The sequence below is a fragment of the Podarcis pityusensis genome (genome assembly GCF_964106645.2).
Source record: "Podarcis pityusensis genome assembly, chromosome: 1".
In the NCBI taxonomy this organism is placed as follows: domain Eukaryota; kingdom Metazoa; phylum Chordata; class Lepidosauria; order Squamata; family Lacertidae; genus Podarcis; species Podarcis pityusensis.
The window spans coordinates 27,420,733-27,440,056 of NC_138028.1; the positions used below are offsets into that span (position 1 = coordinate 27,420,733).

At 43.2% G+C, this 19,324-nt stretch overlaps 1 protein-coding gene across 1 annotated transcript in view; it reads left to right on the forward strand.

Moving 5' to 3' along the window:
* STON2 (stonin 2) overlaps positions 1-19,324 on the forward strand; it is a 65,698-nt gene that overhangs the window by 10,328 nt on the left and 36,046 nt on the right. The window contains exons 2-4 of the mRNA XM_080974188.1: positions 1,548-1,751; positions 3,217-3,480; positions 6,986-7,183. Coding sequence (XP_080830314.1) covers positions 1,664-1,751; positions 3,217-3,480; positions 6,986-7,183 — 550 coding nt within the window. The 5' untranslated portion in view covers positions 1,548-1,663. The remainder of the gene's footprint in view (positions 1-1,547; positions 1,752-3,216; positions 3,481-6,985; positions 7,184-19,324) is intronic.

Here is a 19,324-nt window from a genome sequence, read left to right on the forward strand (position 1 = left end):
AAACGGGGCTTGGGCTCGCTAGGAAACCTAACACTGCCCCTTTCCCTGTGACATGTTAGTTACCAGATTATTTTAAGAAGTGATACTGCAGAGTTATGGTATTTATTTTATGTAGTTCAGAGAACAATTACCTACCTCTCCAAGGAACGTACAGCAATTCATTGGTTTAATGCTGACCCCATTTGCTAGTTGGTTTTGCAAAACTCTCTCAGTGCTTTCTACTCTGCACTTTTAAACTCTTTAACACTGGATAGCTGGGCAGCATACACAAACAGGGCTGTGGTTTCAAATTCAGTTTATCAGTGGAAACCTCTGGTTACAAAGGGGGCTTCATGCTTAAATTGTGCTATAAAAAAACATGCATTTGGTATTGGAATCTGGTTATGGAGGTTGTTAGGAAGGAGCTGGGTTTGCTCTTGTAGCAAGAAACTTAGATCGCTTATTTGGTATTGTGTGCTTGCCATAAGATCAGGATGGTACTTGAAGATGATTTGTTGTTCCATAAGGGTCTTCTTTGAAGACCAGCTTTATTTAAGTCCAAGTAGTTATTGGAACTGGAATTTCAAGATCTAGATTTTTCCAAGTGGAAACTCTCAACTTCAGCAAAATAAATAGAGGTAAACATTCCCTTTTGAACACTTTGATACCCGGAGCAAATAGAGAGAAAAGTTTGTGGCATAATCCAACTATTTTAATCTCCACTTAAATCTCTTTAGTCTAGGACAATATTCCCCAGCTTGGTGCCCTCCAGATGCTATAGACTCCAACTCCCATCATCCTCAGGCAGCATTGCCAGTGGTCAGGACTGATGGGAGTTGCAGCCCCAAAACATTCAGAGAGCACTATATTTGGGGAAACTTTTGAATTTACTTAGTAGCCTTAATCTCCCTCAGTTTAAATGTTACCTGGTCAAAAGAGCCAAAGTCCCAATTCCAGAAAAAATAGGTTGCCTGATTTACACTTACACTTACTTACACAAATTCCATATGCAAGCAACAGTAGACCGCCTTCAGAATCGCACAGGGCCAGCCCAATCCATTTTGCCATTTGAGGCAAGGCTAGTAATAGTTGGTTTTTATCCCTGCCCAGCCAAAACATCTCTAGGAATTTCACAAGAAGTTACTGAATCTCCAATAAGATTGGCATAACATCTTTATTTCAAGGAAGTTACTTTGGAATAAAACATGCCCAAACCAGCCAGCTGTGTTTTATTCTGCAAAGGCTGCAGACTCGGGGAATGAATGAAATAATAGAAAAGTTCTTAAGCAAGCATACCCCAATATCCTTCCCTGTCCCTCAGAAATGTCCGCTTCCTTTTTTAAAAATGAAAGCTAAGATTATACCCAACTCCCAAATCCTACCCCTTCTACCCATTTGTCAGGAGCTCACAAGCCTGAAATTTGCTCTCTTCAGCTGTAGTTCAGTAGCACTTTCCTGTATGTTTTCCACAGCAAATGGTATTCAGAGACACTAATCTTTACTAGTAGCCATTTATACCCTTGTACAATCAAACTGTGGATTTCTAATCCCCCCCCCCCTCCTTACAGCTGCTGTGTCAGGAATGAAATGAATTTTTTAAAAATGACAACTTTGCAACAAAGAGGGCTGTCTGCTGTCTACTGTCTGCCGGTGATGTGAAGATGAGTAGCGACTTGCAACGAGCATGACATCACTAGCCAACGTCATTGCTTCCCAGCAATCCGAGTGGGTCTCCTTCAACGATGGGCTGCTGCTACCGGTTGCCTCCCAGGGTAGGCAAATTCCTTCCCTCTGATGAAATAGGCTGTTGCTGTATCTTGATATAAATAAGTTAGTCAAAGGAAACAAGGCAACTCTTTTACTCCAATCCAAAGTCCTCTGTGGGTTGTACTTAAACATAAGCGGTTTTTGTTTTTTGTTTTTATCAAGTGCAGCCTCTTCTCCATTCATTCAGGATAGACACAAATGGATGGGTCTTCCTCCCATGGGGTTTTGTGTTTTCCCAGTTGCTTGTCGCACATGGGCCTACTAAAATGGAGGAGCTCCTTGCATGAATAGGAATTGCTTGTGCTCAGGGGTGGACCGTCCCATTTCACTGCCTGAGGTAAAACGGGAAGCTGTTCCACCACCCTGCCAAAGCCTTGCTTACTGGGATCTCGCAGCAGCTTCTGGTGAGATATTGTGAGAGCTCACAAAAGCACTGTGAGATCTTGCCAGAGTTCCATGAGATTTTGCAAGATCTGGCTGGAAGTCACTGTGGCACAGCCCCACCAGCAACAGTACCCTCCCCATGGGATTCTGTGACCCAAGGCAGCAGCTTCAGTCTACCTCATGGGCAGGCCAGCCCTGCTTCAGCAGTAGTTGTGACTTTTACTAGCATGAGTCAGTATAGTGCAAATCCAGTGTGAAGTAATGGATAGAGCAGGGATGAAGAGCCTGTGGTCCTATAGACGTTGCTGGACTCCAGTTCCCATCAGCCCCAGCCAGTTTGGCTGATAGTCAAGAATGATGGGAGCTGTAGTCCAGCAATATCTGGAAGGCCACAGGTCTCCCAACTCTGGGATAGAGTGTTTCGGACTCAGAACTAGGTTGAATTCCTTCTTCAACTCACAGGGAGAACTTGAGTAAAATCTCTATCAACCTATCCTACCTTAAAGCATAGTTATGGAGTTAAAATGGGGTCACCCTAAGCTCCTTGGAAAGACAGGCTAGATGAAAGTAGCTAAAGGATTCGATTACATGTGGGTAGCTATGTTCAGTTTTTATATACCACCTCAATGTGTTATAAGAAATTTGACCTAGGGAGGGGAAGCAGCCTTGTGCCGAACTTCTCCTTCTCCTATGTAACATCTAGTTCAGGGATGAGGAGTCTGCAGCCCTCCAGATATTGCTGGTCTACAAGTCCCTCACTCCCAAGACCAACCAGCCCCAGAATGAGTAGTGGAAACTGCATTTAAGCTGTGTATTTGCCCACCCCACCTTCACATTGTTTCAGGCAGGGATGGATACTTGCTCAGCATAATGACACTGGGACACAGTATTGCATTACAAAGTCTCTTTAATGGTGGAAAGGAGAATGACTCAACATGGGCTGCCATATTTCTTATAACAGGTAGTTTCACTCAGAAGCATAAAGCTGTAACATTGCCCTATACACATTGAACATTTACAAATGATGAAAAAGGATGTTTAAAAATTCCTTGTTACTTCTACATTATATTGTGATTCTTCTTGCAGGCCAAGCTGGAGAACCTCTTGAAAGGTTTCTGTCCTCCTCTGATACTTCTTCTGAAGGCATCCAAAACCTGGATGGAGAATTTCAGACACTTGCACATGCAGAGCTGGGAGATGGAATGGACAAAACTGCTGCAGACTCTGTGTCCGTATGTTTGCTTGAAAACCACCCGTCTCCAAAGCCTGATCTGTCTTCATCATTCAGCACATGGGTCCAGTTTGAAGATGCACCCTGGCCTAGCACTTCACCAGAGAATGCACATACAGGTTGGGATGTCACACTAAACCAAAGTCTATTACAGTAATGCTTGCAAATGATTCCAGGTTCAGTCCCTGGCATTTTCAGGTAGGGCTGAGAGAGGCTCTTGTTTGAAACCCTCGAGAGCCACTTCTTGTGAATAACACCAAGCTGGAATGATCCTGTGATGGAGTAGCAAGAGACTGCATTGATGCAGCTTGCGTGCGCTTAGATCGTTGACCTCAAGAATAATACCCAACCTGACACAGTTTGGGGGCTTCTGTGATATTTTATTGAGGCTTCTACATACCAGACCTCTTACGGCTTTGTTCTGCCGGGTAGTTAGTCCCTTGCTAAAATAATTAAGAAGCCATCCCCTAGGCCTTGCCCCCACGCATTCCACAGATATTTTGGCTTGTTTATTGTCAACATCGCAAGTGAATCACATACACACACACCACATGCACAGAGTGTCTAAAATACTATCTGCTACTCCATATAAACCTACCTTTTTAACTGTTTCAGAGACTGTGTTGTTACTCCCTTCAAAGTTGAGATGTTGGCAACTGGAGAAAGGGCATTTTCAGTAGTGATACCCTTGTTGTGAGATTTTGCTCCTCCAGAGATACTTGACTGGTACATACTTTGCTAACTTTAGAGTACTGGGTAGATATATTATATTATCCTGATATATATATTATTATTATCCTGAATTTTTAAGGGATGATATGATTCTGATGATTTTTACTGATGATTTTAGCAACACAGGAAATATACTGAGTCAGATTATTTGTCCATCTAACTTACTGTTGTCTTCTCTGACTGGCAGTGGCTCAACACCTGCTACCTGATCCTTTTTTAGGTGATGTCAGGCTTTGATCCAGGGGCCTTCTGCAGGGGAAGTGTTCCACCACTGTGCTATTATTTTTATTTAAAACCCCCTGTTCTGTGATTTTAATTCTTTTTTTAAATGCTAATTGTTGAATTTTTAAAGCTTTGTTGTTGGTTTCTTTGAAAGAATTTGCTAAAAGTGTTATTTTAGAAATAACACTTAATTTTCCCCCCTCCAAAAAAATGTTTAATTATGCAAATGTATTGTGACACTCGTCCTGGCAAGGGTCACCAATGGCATGGGAAATAGCCATGTCAGTCATACAACTCATATGGTACCCTGATTGCTTATGCTACCAATGCAGCAAGGAACTTGGCCCTGTTTCAATTCTCTTTCATATTGACATCACAATTCAATCAGATAAACTGCTGGGCAAAGCTGCACCCTGGAATGTAGCAAGGTATGAAAAGTAGAGCTAGAAAAGGCCTATTGTGACATCTGGATCACACTCCTCTCAAGGACTTTGTCTGCTTCTAAGTGGCTCAAGTAACTAGGACTTTATCTCACATTCTTGGGGAGGCATTTTCACAGCAGAACAAACTTCACATAATGCCGATTGTGCTATCCGCTCTGAAACTGGCAAGTCTTGAGTAAGAGAATCGTACAGCTGAGGAAGAAGGAAAGCAATAACTGAAAATGATGAGAGCTTGATGGCATGCTAAAATTGGAACAAATTGTACTATCTTCGCTGCTGGAGGAAAAGTTTGCTATAAGCTCAGGTAGCTGAAGATTGAGGATGTATGTAATATAACTGGAACAAATTTGGAGAGAGAATTCTCAAGCAAGCTATTCTAGATCTCATCCACATCATACATGTAAAGCATTGCTTTTAAGAGTAATAATGAATCCTGGGAACCGTGGTGCTAACCTCATAGAGCTGTAATTCCCAACACCCTTAACAAATTACAGTTTCCAGGATTCTCCATGACTGTTAAAGTGGTATAATAGTTCTTTAAATGTATGGTGTGAGTAGAGCTTGCTTCTAAAGACTATGATGGTACGTTCTTCTAACTGTGATTTTGGACATTTCAGATTATAGATGCTGTTTGCACTTGAGGCTTATAAGGAAACATATCTCTGTTCAGACATTCTGAAATAGTGTGTACAGAGGGGAGATGAGGATCCCAGTTCTCCTCGCATCCCATGTATTAATAGTCTCTATGCAGAGCAGGCAGGTATGCGGTTTTCATAGGTTTTTTTATACACATGTATAGGAAATGGGTTCCCTCAGTTCCTGCTTTCTGTAAACACATTTAGGTATTTGCACTGCTTATATAGAACCAGCCACTGTAACTTAGGGTGAAATTCAACACTACACTACTATTCTGTCAATGCAAATATTTTTGCTTGCTAGATGGAATGTTCTTTCCCATCTTCTCCCCACAGGCTGATCTCCCCAGAGCAGATTTTGGGGAAATGCATGGGGGGGGGGGGGAGAGCCCTGTTACACTAGCAGAAGTCCTCTTCCAAGACTTCCGCTAGGTTAGTTGAATCTGGCCCATGGAGTTCTCCAATGTGACCCTTTTCTGCTGGCACCAATTCCCTTAAAACACTCTTAAAACTTCCTGGTAGCCTGGCATTAGGTGTGAGATTGTCACCAGTACTGGGGATGGACCAAACTGTTAACTAAGACTGTTTGTTTATCAAAGGGCTAATTGTGTGCATAAGGAAAAGCTGATACATTGAGATCTACACATGCTTGATGATGGTTTCCAAGGACTCAAGAGATGCTGTTGCTGAGACCTGCCTCTAAAAGGCTTTTACTGTAGGGGTCATTTACCTCAGACCAATTTCCCTGACATTCCTCCCCAGCCAAATTCACTCACAACCCAGTTAACTACTGGGTACAATCTGCCTCTGACCCCAAAGCTCCTCTGGTTGTACTTCTGGCTTCTTGGACATTTCCCCTGTTTTAAAAAACCTTCATGTGTCCTCTTCCGTTAAAATCTTTACACAGTGCAGCCTATTAGCCTAACTCAGCCACTGACTGCCTTCTTCTGGTCACAGCCACCAAAGCATTGTTAACACACCGGGGAAAAATATACCATAATATTCAGGATTTCGCTGTCCACTTTCACCTCAACTTTCTCTGTTCTTCGCCTCACACCTTCCTCATCAACTGTCGTTCCTGACTGACAGGTAAACTGCCCATTCTTCACTGGCTAGAGCCTCCAACCAATCAGAGCCTCAGACCCATCGAATTTACTTGATCCCGGGCCCGTCTATAAATATTAAAAGCAATTATCTCTTTCCCCTTTCGGAACTTGTCTCCAAGCAGCTACTGCTAAACAGTCTTGCAGCATAGTAAACAGCACAAGGCCTTGGACTTCGACATTTACGTTCTGACATTAACAGAGGTTGCAGAAACTCATAGACAGACATACACAGCATTCCTCAGTATACAACATGGTAGCAAGTGTTTTGGTTTTATAGTAGAAGGCTTATAGCAAATGGGGAGCACTGATAGCATCAAATAACCAGCTACCCTGCAGAATACTCAGGCAGCATTTCCTCACTTGAGGGAAACTTGATATAAGATGTTCTGCACCATCCAATTCCCTCTTTTGTCATGACTCACCTTTCCAGAACCCTTTTTATGCTGCCTAGTTCCACAAATTTCTTTCTTTCTTTCTTTTTTAAAGCCTTCTCTCCAAAAACATTCTGCTGGACATGTCCCTCTTCGGGATCTTCTGAGAGAAGGCCTCTCACGTCAGACAACAGTTGGACAACTACTTCTGAGAACACCAGCAGCCCCAGTTTCACACCTTCCTATACTGACCTGCAGTCCATAAACACTGAAGACCTGACCAGTGGCAGAGCATCTGCAGCAGACTCAACCGGTAAGCCAGCTTTGTGCTTCCTTCCCCTTTCATTGGTCACATTTCCCTAAATAAACTGTTAACATTGGAATCTAAATTTGCAATGAATCCTGGATCAGCCTATTACAAATGCAGTATCATGATACGAGCTTCAGAAGATGGCTCGGTCAACTATAAGTTACCTTATTCTTGGTGCTCTTGCTGAACCCATGACTGGCCTACCCATTTTATTAAGTCTTTTAAAGAACAGTTTAACCAAACAAACATAAAACAAGAATAAAAAGTGAAATAAATAAAAGGTATACTATATCATTATATGAGTTAACAATTACAATCCTGTTTATACTTCTCTGATGTGCAGGTTTTATTATTATCCAGATGCATATATGCTTATTTTTAACCTACTATATTTTGTGTAAAAGTGTTCCAAATGTCTTTATACTTGTCCATGCAAAGTCTACATCTCTAAGCAATTGGTTCATAAGTTGCAAGTGCAGTCATATCTTCAGTCCACTGATTAAATGGAGCCGTTCACTTATATTTCCGGTGCATCAGTATCAGTCTTTTGGCCCTAGTAAGGGATGAGATGGACTGAGGCAGCCACCTTGGGTGGCAGAATCCCACGGGGCAGTGCCCCTGTGTGAGCCCCGCCCACCCCACCACCACAGGAGAAGCTGAGAGAAGCAGTGGTGGCTTCCAGTGAGATGTCTCCGGAAGCCACCACTGCATGACCCTGGTAAGCAAGGATTTGGCAAATGGGAGGCAGTGAGGTGGCACCTTCCCATTTTGCCTCAGGGCCACCCCAGCTGTGCCAGTTGTCAAAGAAGACCACTCGTGAGACTTATGAAAATGTTTTACAAATCAATTTAATCTGTAGTTAAAATATTCTAGTTCCTTCAGCACATTCACCTTTCCTTCACTGACAAGGAGAAACTTCTAGCTCCCCCCCCCCCGGGGGGCAAGAATCTTTTTTTAAGAGCTGAAGAAGATCTGATAACGTTTATGTCTTTAGCCCTGATATTCCTGCTCTGCCCTTTCCTAGGCCAGATGAGGACTGTGGCCCTGGGGGGACTTTAACCTTTCCCCCCTCCCAAGATGGCTGCTTATTATGGGAGGGGGAAATCATGTACCCCACGGCTAAAGGCATTGCATAACTTTTCATGTACTGTTCTTTGGCCCTAAGACAAAGGAAAAAGCAGAGAGAGAATCAAGACAACCTATGGAGATATGTGATGAGATCTTTTGACTTTTTTTAAAAAACAACTTTTGCTCAGCTGTTGTGGGGGGCAGACTTTTGGTCAAAGCAGCAGATCTGAGGGGGGAGTTGTATAACCCTTTCTGTCTGTGCCATTTTTGTAATCTAAATCCCTCCCCCCCCCAGCTGATATGAGCCTTACCTGGGGGGTGGGGTGGAATACAGATAGATTACCTGCTTCCTCCATAGATTTTGCTCCTGTAGGATAAATAGTAGCTGGGGCGTGATAGGGTTAATTAAACACCCCTCCACCCATTGCTGCTGTTCTGATTAAAATCTGAGTCCTCCACAGCTACTTTAAAGCTACATCTGTTTTGGTCAAGAGAGAGAAACAAATTGGCAGACCTGTGTGATAAAAAATAATCAGAAGTAGATTCTGCCTGCTGGAATGTTAAGCTGTGCCCCTGATATGCCCAGAGGTAGAAAGCACAAATATTTACACTAAAGCACATGAAGCCTGTGTTTGATCAAATTAAAAGCTGGACGTGGTCTGTGGCTAATTCATATGTGGCCTACTTCAGGGCAGTGAGGTGAACTTTTGACAAGCTTCAAGGATAGCTGTCCTAGGTTTAGACCTTCACCTTTCCTAGGTAAAATTTACACAGTCACATACCAAGCAACCAGTGCTATCTGAATATTGTGGGAAGGATTTGCAAATAGATAAAAGTGTCTTTACAGGATTTATCATGCTGACTTTGGGTCTCGGCTCTGCCATGCAATGTGGAAAGTCAAATATCTTTGCAATGGGCGGGAGTTCAGTTTGAAGTAGGGCACAGTTGTGTCAGACTTTGTATGGAAATTCTTGGTCTTCTGCTTCTGATTGAGGGGGAAAGAGCAACACAGCACCGAAGTGTTCAGGTCCACAACTGCAAGATACCGAGCACCCTGGAAAGCTGATTTAAATCCCCAGGAACTTCCTTTTAGCATTACTAACAAGGAATTGGAAAATGTGAGCAACAGCCACTGAAAAAGTAGCCTGACTTCTAAAGGGTATATGGCTTCAGTGGCTCAAAAATGACTAAGAGTAAGCCAGGACTGGGCAAAGCTCTGCACTATGCAGGGCAGAAATGTATGTTTGAAGAGTTTTAGGGCATCACAGTGAGCTGATTTCTCATGGTGAATTAAATACACGACTGAGAATCTTGCACTCTCTTGATGTGATCTTTCAAGTGGCTGGAGATCAAATTGGTGAGGTTTTAGCAGTAGCACTAACAGCTCTTACTTGTAACTCGTTTCATATGCTCGAGTTATGGGAGTGGGTGCGTTGCCAACTATAAACACAAAGGTGGCATTTCCCATCATAATCAAGCAGTGCTTGATCCTGCTCTATCCTTAGGAATGGGCAGGACCACACATTGGGTGGGGGGGAGGGAGGGTTCTCATGCTGAAATAAGAGATTCTGCTTCTTTGTAATATAATGTGGTTGCCTCAAAAGCATGGGAAAGGATGAGGAGATTGTACCGGTAAGAAGCACAAGAATGTGGTTTAGCGATGATGAGAGGTTTAGAGGATCGGTTTTAGGCCTAGCTGTTCTTAAGCACAGGGGGCTAATTGGAAGCAGATTTAGTGTAAAAGGAGAAGGGAAAGTCAGGGGGAAATCTTGTAGGCTCAAATGTTGGCTTCTCCTCTTGTATGATTTCTTCCTAGATGCTCAGACAGGGTCTGTTGCAATGTTTTTTCCACTTGGGGGAAAAATGTCACTAAGATTGAGTATCAGTGTGTGTGGCGCATCATTTTAGATGCCCTGAATCCAAGCTGGCCATTAATGATGGGTATAATAATGCATTAGGGATGTCCAATTTAATTCTTGCTCTGTATGATAGTTTGTATCAAATATGAGTCATTCTAACTTACCTGTTTGGAGACGAGAAAGCCCTAATATATAAATCTTTGTATTTATATGTCAAACCCAAAGTTTCTGATCTTATTATTGAAATCAAATTACCTCTTTTCTTTCTTGTTAAAAAACAGCCAGGGGACCATGCAGTGTTCACACTTTTAGATCTTTTAAGCTCCCTGTTTTGCTGGATTTTAACCCATTTTTTAATTGTCCATTCCTGTAGGTGGTCTTTCTCTAATGTTGTTCATGCATAACCTCCTTGCAAATATAAGAAGAACAGTTTGTTTTTCACTCTGGGGCCAACTACTGGACATATCAATGGTTTGATTCATTATAGGGCATCTTCCTATGCTCCAGTTTCCCTAGGAGTTTGCTTCTGTCATGAGAAAAAGGAGACAAGAGAGAACAGAAATTAAGGATGGGAGGAAATGCCCTTTTTGCTGTAGATCCACGAAAGTAGGGAAACAGGGCTGTTACGACCCAGAAGAGTTCGTATGGAACTCCTAGCCAGTTGGAAGGCTTCACAGTCAGAGCCTGTTGGAATTGGAAAGAAGAAAAGTAGGAGACTCCTCACTCTTTCCCAATCATCTTATGCTCATGGAATGGCTGAATCTGCTGCTCCCAGTGGAGAGATATGAGTTCTAGTTCAGTGGCAATAATTTGGTTCCCTATGACTTTTATTTTAAATCCTTTGGGCAGTTATTACCTCAAACTCCAACACTGTTTTTTTGTGGGGTTTTTTATAAAACTTGATAGCGGATTGGAGTTAAGAGTGGGTTAGCTATTAAGAGTTAAACTTCAAAGAAATTCCTGTGCGTGTTTACTGCAGATTGGGTGATCTCTGCATTACATACACAAATGGCAGCAAAGTTTGAGCTTTTGCCTACTATGAAAGAAATGCAGCGTTACTAAAGAGGATCTGCTGCTCTGATCAAGAGTTTCTCTGGTGGACCTGACTTTGGGTTATGTACGAGCATGTATCCCATCTTTACACTGGCACACAAGGTTATGGCATGCCTGTTCACAATACCACGATCAATAGGGTTATTCCTTTAGTGCAAGGTGCATTTTGACTTGTTCTTGGCGACTTGTGTTTAATACAGTTAGTGACTCATCTATATTGTTATGCTTTTATAGATCCTATATAGTGCAATAATTCCCTACTTCCCCTTCTCATTAACAAGCTCACACACTCTGGAGGAGAACAAAGCATTGTATTTTGCCACTGGGATTCTGGCTTCTTTGGCTGAAATCACCAGTTGGCTTGAAATCTGAGTTCCAGGCTGCACTCGAGTATGTAGGTAGGCGCCTGTACAGACACCTACTGGCTCCAGCCTTGAGGCTTACAGATAGTTATCGCAGAGGCGCAGAAATGGTAATGGAAATTAAAAAGAGCACTACTGTAATTTCCTGAAGTGCCCTGAAGCAGGTTTTGGAGCAAAGATGTAATTTCATAGATCTGCATGAATGGTGTGAATGCAGACAATTTAACCCCTGGGCTGCCTTCAGCGATTTTGGAAACGGGAGAGAGTAGAACCTTCCTGATGCTATCATGGAAATAATTGATCACACTTCAGATTTAATGCAGAATTGAAAGCATGTTTCCTCATAAGTGTGACCTGTTGAATTCAGTGAACCTTTTTTTGAATAGTAATATAAGTGTGCTTAGGACTGCAGGATATTTATTTTATTCTGTTTCATTTTAAGGTTGAAATTACACTGCATCATGTTTAGTATGGAAGAGCCACTGAAGGTACTGAAGTGGATCGCAAATTGCGTTTTTGGCTTAGTTGAAATCCCATTTCAGCAAGTTACTTATGAGAAGGGGCCTCGCTCCCAGGACTCATGGAAGGGCAATGATCATAAGGAGCTTTGAAATTTGTTATTGTTTAGTCGTTTAGTCGTGTCCGACTCTTCATGACCCCATGGACCAGAGCACGCCAGGCACTCCTGTCTTCCACTGCCTCCCGCAGTTTGGTCAAACTCATGCTGTAGCGTCGAGAACACTATCCAACCATCTCATCTGTCGTCCCCTTCTCCTTGTGCCCTCCATCTTTCCCAACATCAGGTTCTTTTCCAGGGAGTCTTCTCTTCTCATGAGGTGGCCAAAGTATCGGCTTTAGGATCTGTCCTTCCAGTGAGCACTCAGGGCTGATTTCCTTAAGAATTGATAGGTTTGATCTTCTTGCAGTTCATGGGACTCTCAAGAGTCTCCTCCAGCACCATAATTCAAAAGCATCAATTCTTCGGTGATCAGCCTTCTTTATGGTCCAGCTCTCACTTCCATACATCACTAACTTCCATACATCACTTTGAAATTACTTGCATGTGAATAGTTCCATGTGAATGTTGACAATCCCTGATAAATGTATTGAGTCCTGGGGCTGTAGGAGGCCACTTTAAACTGTTTCAGGCCAATGATCCACCTGCCTCAGTATTGTCTCCAATGTTAGCAGCCCTATAGGATTGAAGATGGTCTTTCCCAGGTCTAACTGGAGATGGCAGGGGTAGAATCTGTGGCCTTCTGCATGTGCTCTTCCACTGAGCTCCAATTCTTCCTCCCCCCCCAAAGTTCAACATTCACTGCTGCATGTCCTTACTTGTGAGCTATAGACTGGTAAGTGCTCACAGTCTTCTTTTTAAAAAACAACAACAACATGAATATATCCTCTGGTATACCTCCGTCACTCAGAAAAGGTCAAACTGCATATCCATGATTGGATTTTCCTTCTTTGAAAAAACTCACAGGAGAGGAGGGATGTTATAACCTTTTACTTGTTCACCGTTTCCCCAGTCTCATCTCCATCCTTAAGGTGCAGCTAACTCCCATTAAAGGCAGGGGGGGGGGGATAGTCAACAAGTACATACAAGTGCTGTTAACAGCAGCAAATTTGGAGCGCAAACTGTGTTAGTGTCTCCCTTTTACTGTTGTTAGCCGCTCTGAGCCCAGCTTTGGCTGGGGAGGGTGGGATATAAATAAAATTTATTATTATTATTATTCACCTGTAACTCTCTGCAGTGTGCAAGACACCTGTGCAGAGTGTGGACTTCTACATCCATGTTCAAGCAGATTACACGCCTTGTGTTTTATATACAGATTAAAAACACATGCCTTGTGTTTTATATACAGATTCTAGCTAGTGGAATTGCACCTGTATGCCTCTGAGTGAGAAAGTAAATACTATCTGTATAAGGACTAAGGACTGGGTGTTAGAATGAGGTGGGCAAAAGCAAGGTGATGGCCATTGTCACTGATTCCGAAGCTCTGCAAAACAGACCTTTCCTGTACTGCAAAAAGACTTGGCTCTGAAAGTGGGGCAGTTAGATTCCCCCATAGTGCTTTGCAGAGGCTCCTTTGTGGCAGGGTGTTCTCTAATCGTGCAGTATTAGGATCTGGTTGGGAAGCTTTGCACAAAAGAACTTAGGGGCTCTGGAGGCTTTGCTTTCATGAACTCATTTCTTCTCCTGCTCCCGGGCTGATTTGTTTGCAGAGGCTCGGTTGCCTCAAGCAACGTAATATCAGTGTGAACTATGGGGTATCCTTGGAGATCTGCAGGATTCCCTGCAAACCTTTTCAGCTATTAGCCTTTTCAGAGGATGAAACAAATAGGCATTTTCTTCAGTAGGAGCTATTGCTTAGTCTCCCCTTCCCTTTTCTTTTCTCTGCCCCACCCCACTTTTCTGAAGTATGTAAAAGCAGCTTGGTGTGTTTCACAGGCAGATACTGTGAACAGTGTAAAGCAATGCCTTCCATGCCACAATCTCTTCTGTTAGTCCTAATGCCTTTGCGTCAGTCTTTAGCCTTAGGGAGAAGCAATGAGTGAACTTGCAATATGCCTGACACCTGCCCATGCCTCAGTGCTCTTGCTTTCTCCCTGAACTCCCCTTTCCCCATGCCAACTGGGACCATGTAGCGGCTACAGTCTTCCTGTTGCTTCTTCTGCTTGCCCCATCCCAGCGGATAGCAGCATGGGACTGGCAGTGACTACCCCCCCAAAACACACACACACACACACACACACACACACACTTTTTTGCAAGGCTCTGCAAATCCTATCTTTTCTAGAATTGCAATTTTGTGTGGGTGGTGCAAGTGTTGTGATGGCGGGTGATGATGTTGTGTAGTATGGGTGTGTGAATATATTTGTGGTGTGGGGGGATGAATGGGTATAGAGGTTGTACCCTTGGGTTTATACTTGTCCTAAACAATCATTCTTTTCTTCAGCATTGGAGCATGAATCGTAAACAACAGCTATAATGCCAAATGAGGGGAATTGCACCCTGTAGTGAGTGAATGATCCAGAACTCACATTTAAGCTAAGATATATAATGCCAAATTTGTTAACTAATTCTAACAAAGAGATGTTTTGGTGGGTGGGAAGGTTGTGAATAATTTGAAGTCAGTCATACAGGAAATTGAACCTGCCCCCATTGCTCATTTCAGTACATTTCTATTTATTTATTTTTTGGTCATAAAATTGTGTATGGACAATGCAAATGGCAGAAGAATTTCCTTGGAAGGTGATCGCTGACATGATATTAGCCGTGCAAGTGAAAAAGACCTTGATAGTTATGATAGGGCCACTGAATATCTTTGCAAAGCTGCAATGCTTACTTCATTAATCAGTTTGGTTAGCCCAGGCTTCCTCGATCTCAGCCCTCCAGATGTTTTGTTTCCTATCATCCCTGACCACTGGTCCTGCTAGCTAGGGATCATGGGAGTTGTAGGCCAAAAACGTCTGGAGGGCCAAGGTTGAGGAAGCCTGGGTTAGCCTTTTGGAAGACTGAATAGGTGCCCCCAATCAAAGAGATAGTAAGGATACATGTATCTAATTTATAAAAGCTTATGGTGGCAAGAGCAACTCTAAAAGGAGTATTCTGTCCTGGATGTGAGAGAGGGCGAAATGTCTCTTTTAAATGCTCTGCCACGTGTATGCTTCATCTGAAAACAAAACAGTCCTTGCCTGTAGATTTATGCATATTTAATTGGTTAGAAACTCCTATGAGAAGCTGGAAGAACCCTAGTTATTTTTGTTACAACATTAAGAACTGACAGGCACTCTCTTATAGAGCCTTGTGCTAGCAAGATAAGAATTGTGGGAGATAAGAGTTTGTCTTATGGGTACAGAGTTTATTTTTCTGGAAACTGAAAGTAGCTGAGCTAACAGCAGTGGTGGAACCTTTTCCTTCATTTCTTTCAAGTTATTCCTTCCTCATTCGTAATTAGTTGGTTTATTATAAAAGTATCACAACCCAGTTATAATGCTTTTTAAGCTCTTTTCTTGCTCAGATATGTAAAACTTTGGAAAGAGGAGTGCTTATTCTCCACTGGCGTGGTAAGAGGCATTTCTGTGGCAACCCATTAGCCAAAGCAAATGCCATCCTTGTCCACAGCTTTACACAATGTAATTCCCTGTTATTAAATACAGCTGCAGGTGAGCAAACACTTCTTAAAAATGCAAACGGTTCCCTTTATTCAGTTTTTCTTGACTCTCCGTCTCTTAACCGAGGGATGAACTCTGTGGCATGGTTATGAATTTTAAAGGGAGTTGAGCAAAGCATTGCTTTGAAATTAGCCTCCATTGTGCCTTCACTGAAAAAGCAGTAGAGCAGCCCTTCTGCCTCGTAATCTCTGTTAATAAGGGTGACTGAGCACATCTTCATTAAACTGTTGGTGTTGCTGTGATGGGGGATTTATTTGGCCCCAGCCTTCTTTCAGATTCTGACCTCGATGAATCAGCCGTAATGCTCACACTCTGAAAATCTTTTGTTGCCTTGCTGCTGCTCTGAGAGCAATTAGTAGTAATGCACAATATATTTGGGGCTAGGGAAGAACCCCAACACATTCTTCCTTTTCTTCTCTTTTTTTAATGAGGGGGGCCTAGCTGTCATAGAATTCAAAGTTCACTTGATTGATTGAGCACCATGTTAGCTCTTGTACCTAAAAACCACAAAAGACCAGGAGAACATGTAATATTGCCCCTAAATCATTTTCTTCCCCCATACCCTGTTTGCACACTTTGGTTGCCAAATGTAGTGAGTTCTTCCGTGTGTAAAATATAAACCGTTTACCCACAACGAAGGCAATTCTTGCAATATGATGGCCCATCCACAGATTGCAGTTCTGAACAGAAGAGCAGATATTGGAAGCAAGCCATGCTCTTCTAAGTGTTTAAGGAAATCAAGCTTATTGCGTTTTTGCAGGGCTGCGGCTTAAGACTGGTTAGAAGTGGGGGCAAAGAGATTTTCGGGGGAGCAAAAGTTTTGACATGGATATACATTGATGTTCTGCAACCAATCTGTTTTGTTAGCCACTTTGGGCTTCCCTTGGGAAGGATAAGCAATAGGTAACATATTCAGAACATGAAATATGTTTTGAATTGCAAAACTGGAGGGTGTATTAAGGGGGCTAGCTATCGAGGGGGTTCTTTTAATACCCCATAATAGCCATATTATCAACGTTTTAGAAGAACCATGGTATGTAGACCCATGCAATGCTTATAGTAAAAGCTGCTCTGCATGTCAAACCTATGAAGTGGCCCAATATAGGTCATGTGGTCTGAAGAACGCAAGGTAGAGGACGCAGCACACCACTGCTCTGAATGGCACCCCTACACAGATGTCCATAGTTGACCCTTTTTCTGGTATATTATGAGTCACACTACCCTCTTGTGGCCACAAGGTGGTGTTACCAAACTTACATATTCCACAACATGGGCTGAAGCTGCCTTGCATTCAGTCTGTCTTTTGGTTCTTCTAAGTATGGTCAGCACACTGTACAGCTGACACCGCCTCTTATTGCACCACAGTCAAATATTAGCCACCTTCAGACGTTCGCCCACAACTTTGTGCCTCTCTTCCATCCACCCCCTTCCCTCATGTGCTTGCTTTGGCGCAGAAGTGCTGGCTTGCATTAAGCCAAAGTTTTCAAATGTGGGACCATGAGAAGGGCTTCATCCCTGGATCCAGGAACTCCAGCATGCTAATACAGGGACGAGCGTTGCTCCGAGATGCTTGAGTCCCAAGTTGTTTAGGTGGCAGTACTTTAAATTCAGCCCAGAAGCTTATAGACACCCATTGAAGATCTTTCAGTATTATGTGATCCCTGATGGCCGCTCCAGATAATACTCTGACAGGCACACTTGGCACTAATCGTAGTTTCCAGGTCAGTTTTAAGGCAGGTTCATGTTGAATGTATTGCATTAATCCAAGTGGGAGGTAGCCAGAGCACAGGTCACAGTGACCAGGTTATCTCTGTCTACGGCAGCCATAGCAGACAAACTTGTCATAGCTGGAAAACAGCATTCCAAGCCAGTGAAGCACCCGAGTCTCTGATGTCAGCTCCGTGTCAAGTACTTCCAGATTATTAGAACATAGCAACCTAAAGAAGACCCTTCTGGAGCAGGCCAATGGCCATTCTAGTCCATCATCCTGTACTCACAGCGGCCAACCAGATGTCCTTGTGGAACCCACAAACAGGATCCGAGCACTTGCCCCTGCTGGCTGTCAGTGTAGACAGTTCTGAGCTCCTAGGGATTAGATCTGGGACCTGCTGCAGGCAACAAGTACTTGTTCTTCCTTATCATTGGCAGAAAGGGATAGATACTGTGAATATACACGTGCAGTGTTTTCCCAAATGATGCTTTCGGAATCTTATGTATGGGCTGTCAGAATATCAGTAGTGCTAAGTCTTAAGTCTTGAGAGGAATACAGCATGAGAGCGCTGGGATCCCCTTCTGGGTCTATAGTTAAAAGTCAGCAGGTGGTTCTCTTCTAGCAAAGGTTTAAGACTGAAAAGCAAACTTTGGGAGAGTCGCCCTCTGTCTCTCTCCTAATATATTCATTTGTCATAGGCAGACACACAGCGTAGATCTTAATTCCTGATTTTAATTGAAGTTGTCAGCTGGGGGAAAGGAGTGATTGGTGCTGATGGCACTGTAAACAAAGCTGCTTTAAGATGTTTCTCCGAATGATTAGTGGGCTGTGTTTTAGCTGGAAGTAATTGTTATCCTTCCTCAAATATCATTTATCAAAAATGCCACCTGCCAGTGGCAGAATAGAAGACGAGCTAAAGGACCAAACAGGATTTATAATCAGTCCAACATGCCCAGAAGACAAAGTCTGAATTTAATGTTACCCAAGACAGATAAATTTTTAAGGGGGTTAAAACTTTAAAAACTGAAATGAAAGAAATGCCTAGTTCCTCATAAACTGTCATTTGTGGCAATGGAATGATACGATTTGAGGGTGTTTTTGAGTACAGTGGTACCTCAGATTGCATACGCTTCAGGTTACATACGCTTCAGGTTACAGACTCCGCTAACCCAGAAATAGTGCTTCAGGTTAAGAACTTTGCTTCAGGATGAGAACAGAAATTGGGCTCCGGCGGCGCGGCAGCAGCAGGAGGCCCCATTAGCTAAAGTGGTGCTTCAGGTTGAGAACAGTTTCAGGTTAAGTACGGACCTCCGGAACGAATTAAGTACTTAACCTGAGGTACCACTGTATATGCAGAGTGCATCTCTCTCACACACCACAGGGCAACCATAGCCTGTCATGTTTCATATTAAAGCACAAGCTTTTCTATCACAAGCTTAAAAGTGGGGTTGGGGGGCAAACTGCCTTCCCTTCCCCCTCTTTCTGCCCCTTTCAGAAATTGCTGCACACATGCATGCCCACAACACAAAAGGTTATCCAAGCTCCAAGGATTTGGAGGTGGTTCTTTTGCTGCCCATTTCCTTCTATCCTCCACGGGTGTGCCTTGTTTGATTTGAGAGTAACCTGCTGCACTTTCCCTCCCTCCCTCCCCACCCCCTTCTGCCCTGCCCACACTAACTGAGCAGGGCTGACTGACAGGCAGGCAAACAGCCACGGATCCTGCTCAAGCATGTATAATGCATACCTCCCCACACCATTCCCACAAGGCAGCCTCACTACGCAAGCAAAAGGGAGCCCCGGCTGGCTTGGCTGTCGTTCTAAAGGCTAAACTGACACACAGCGCCATCTCCCTGGGGTAAGAGCCGCAAGGTCGCCTGGCTTGCTTTGATTTTAAACGGGGGGGGGGGGGGGA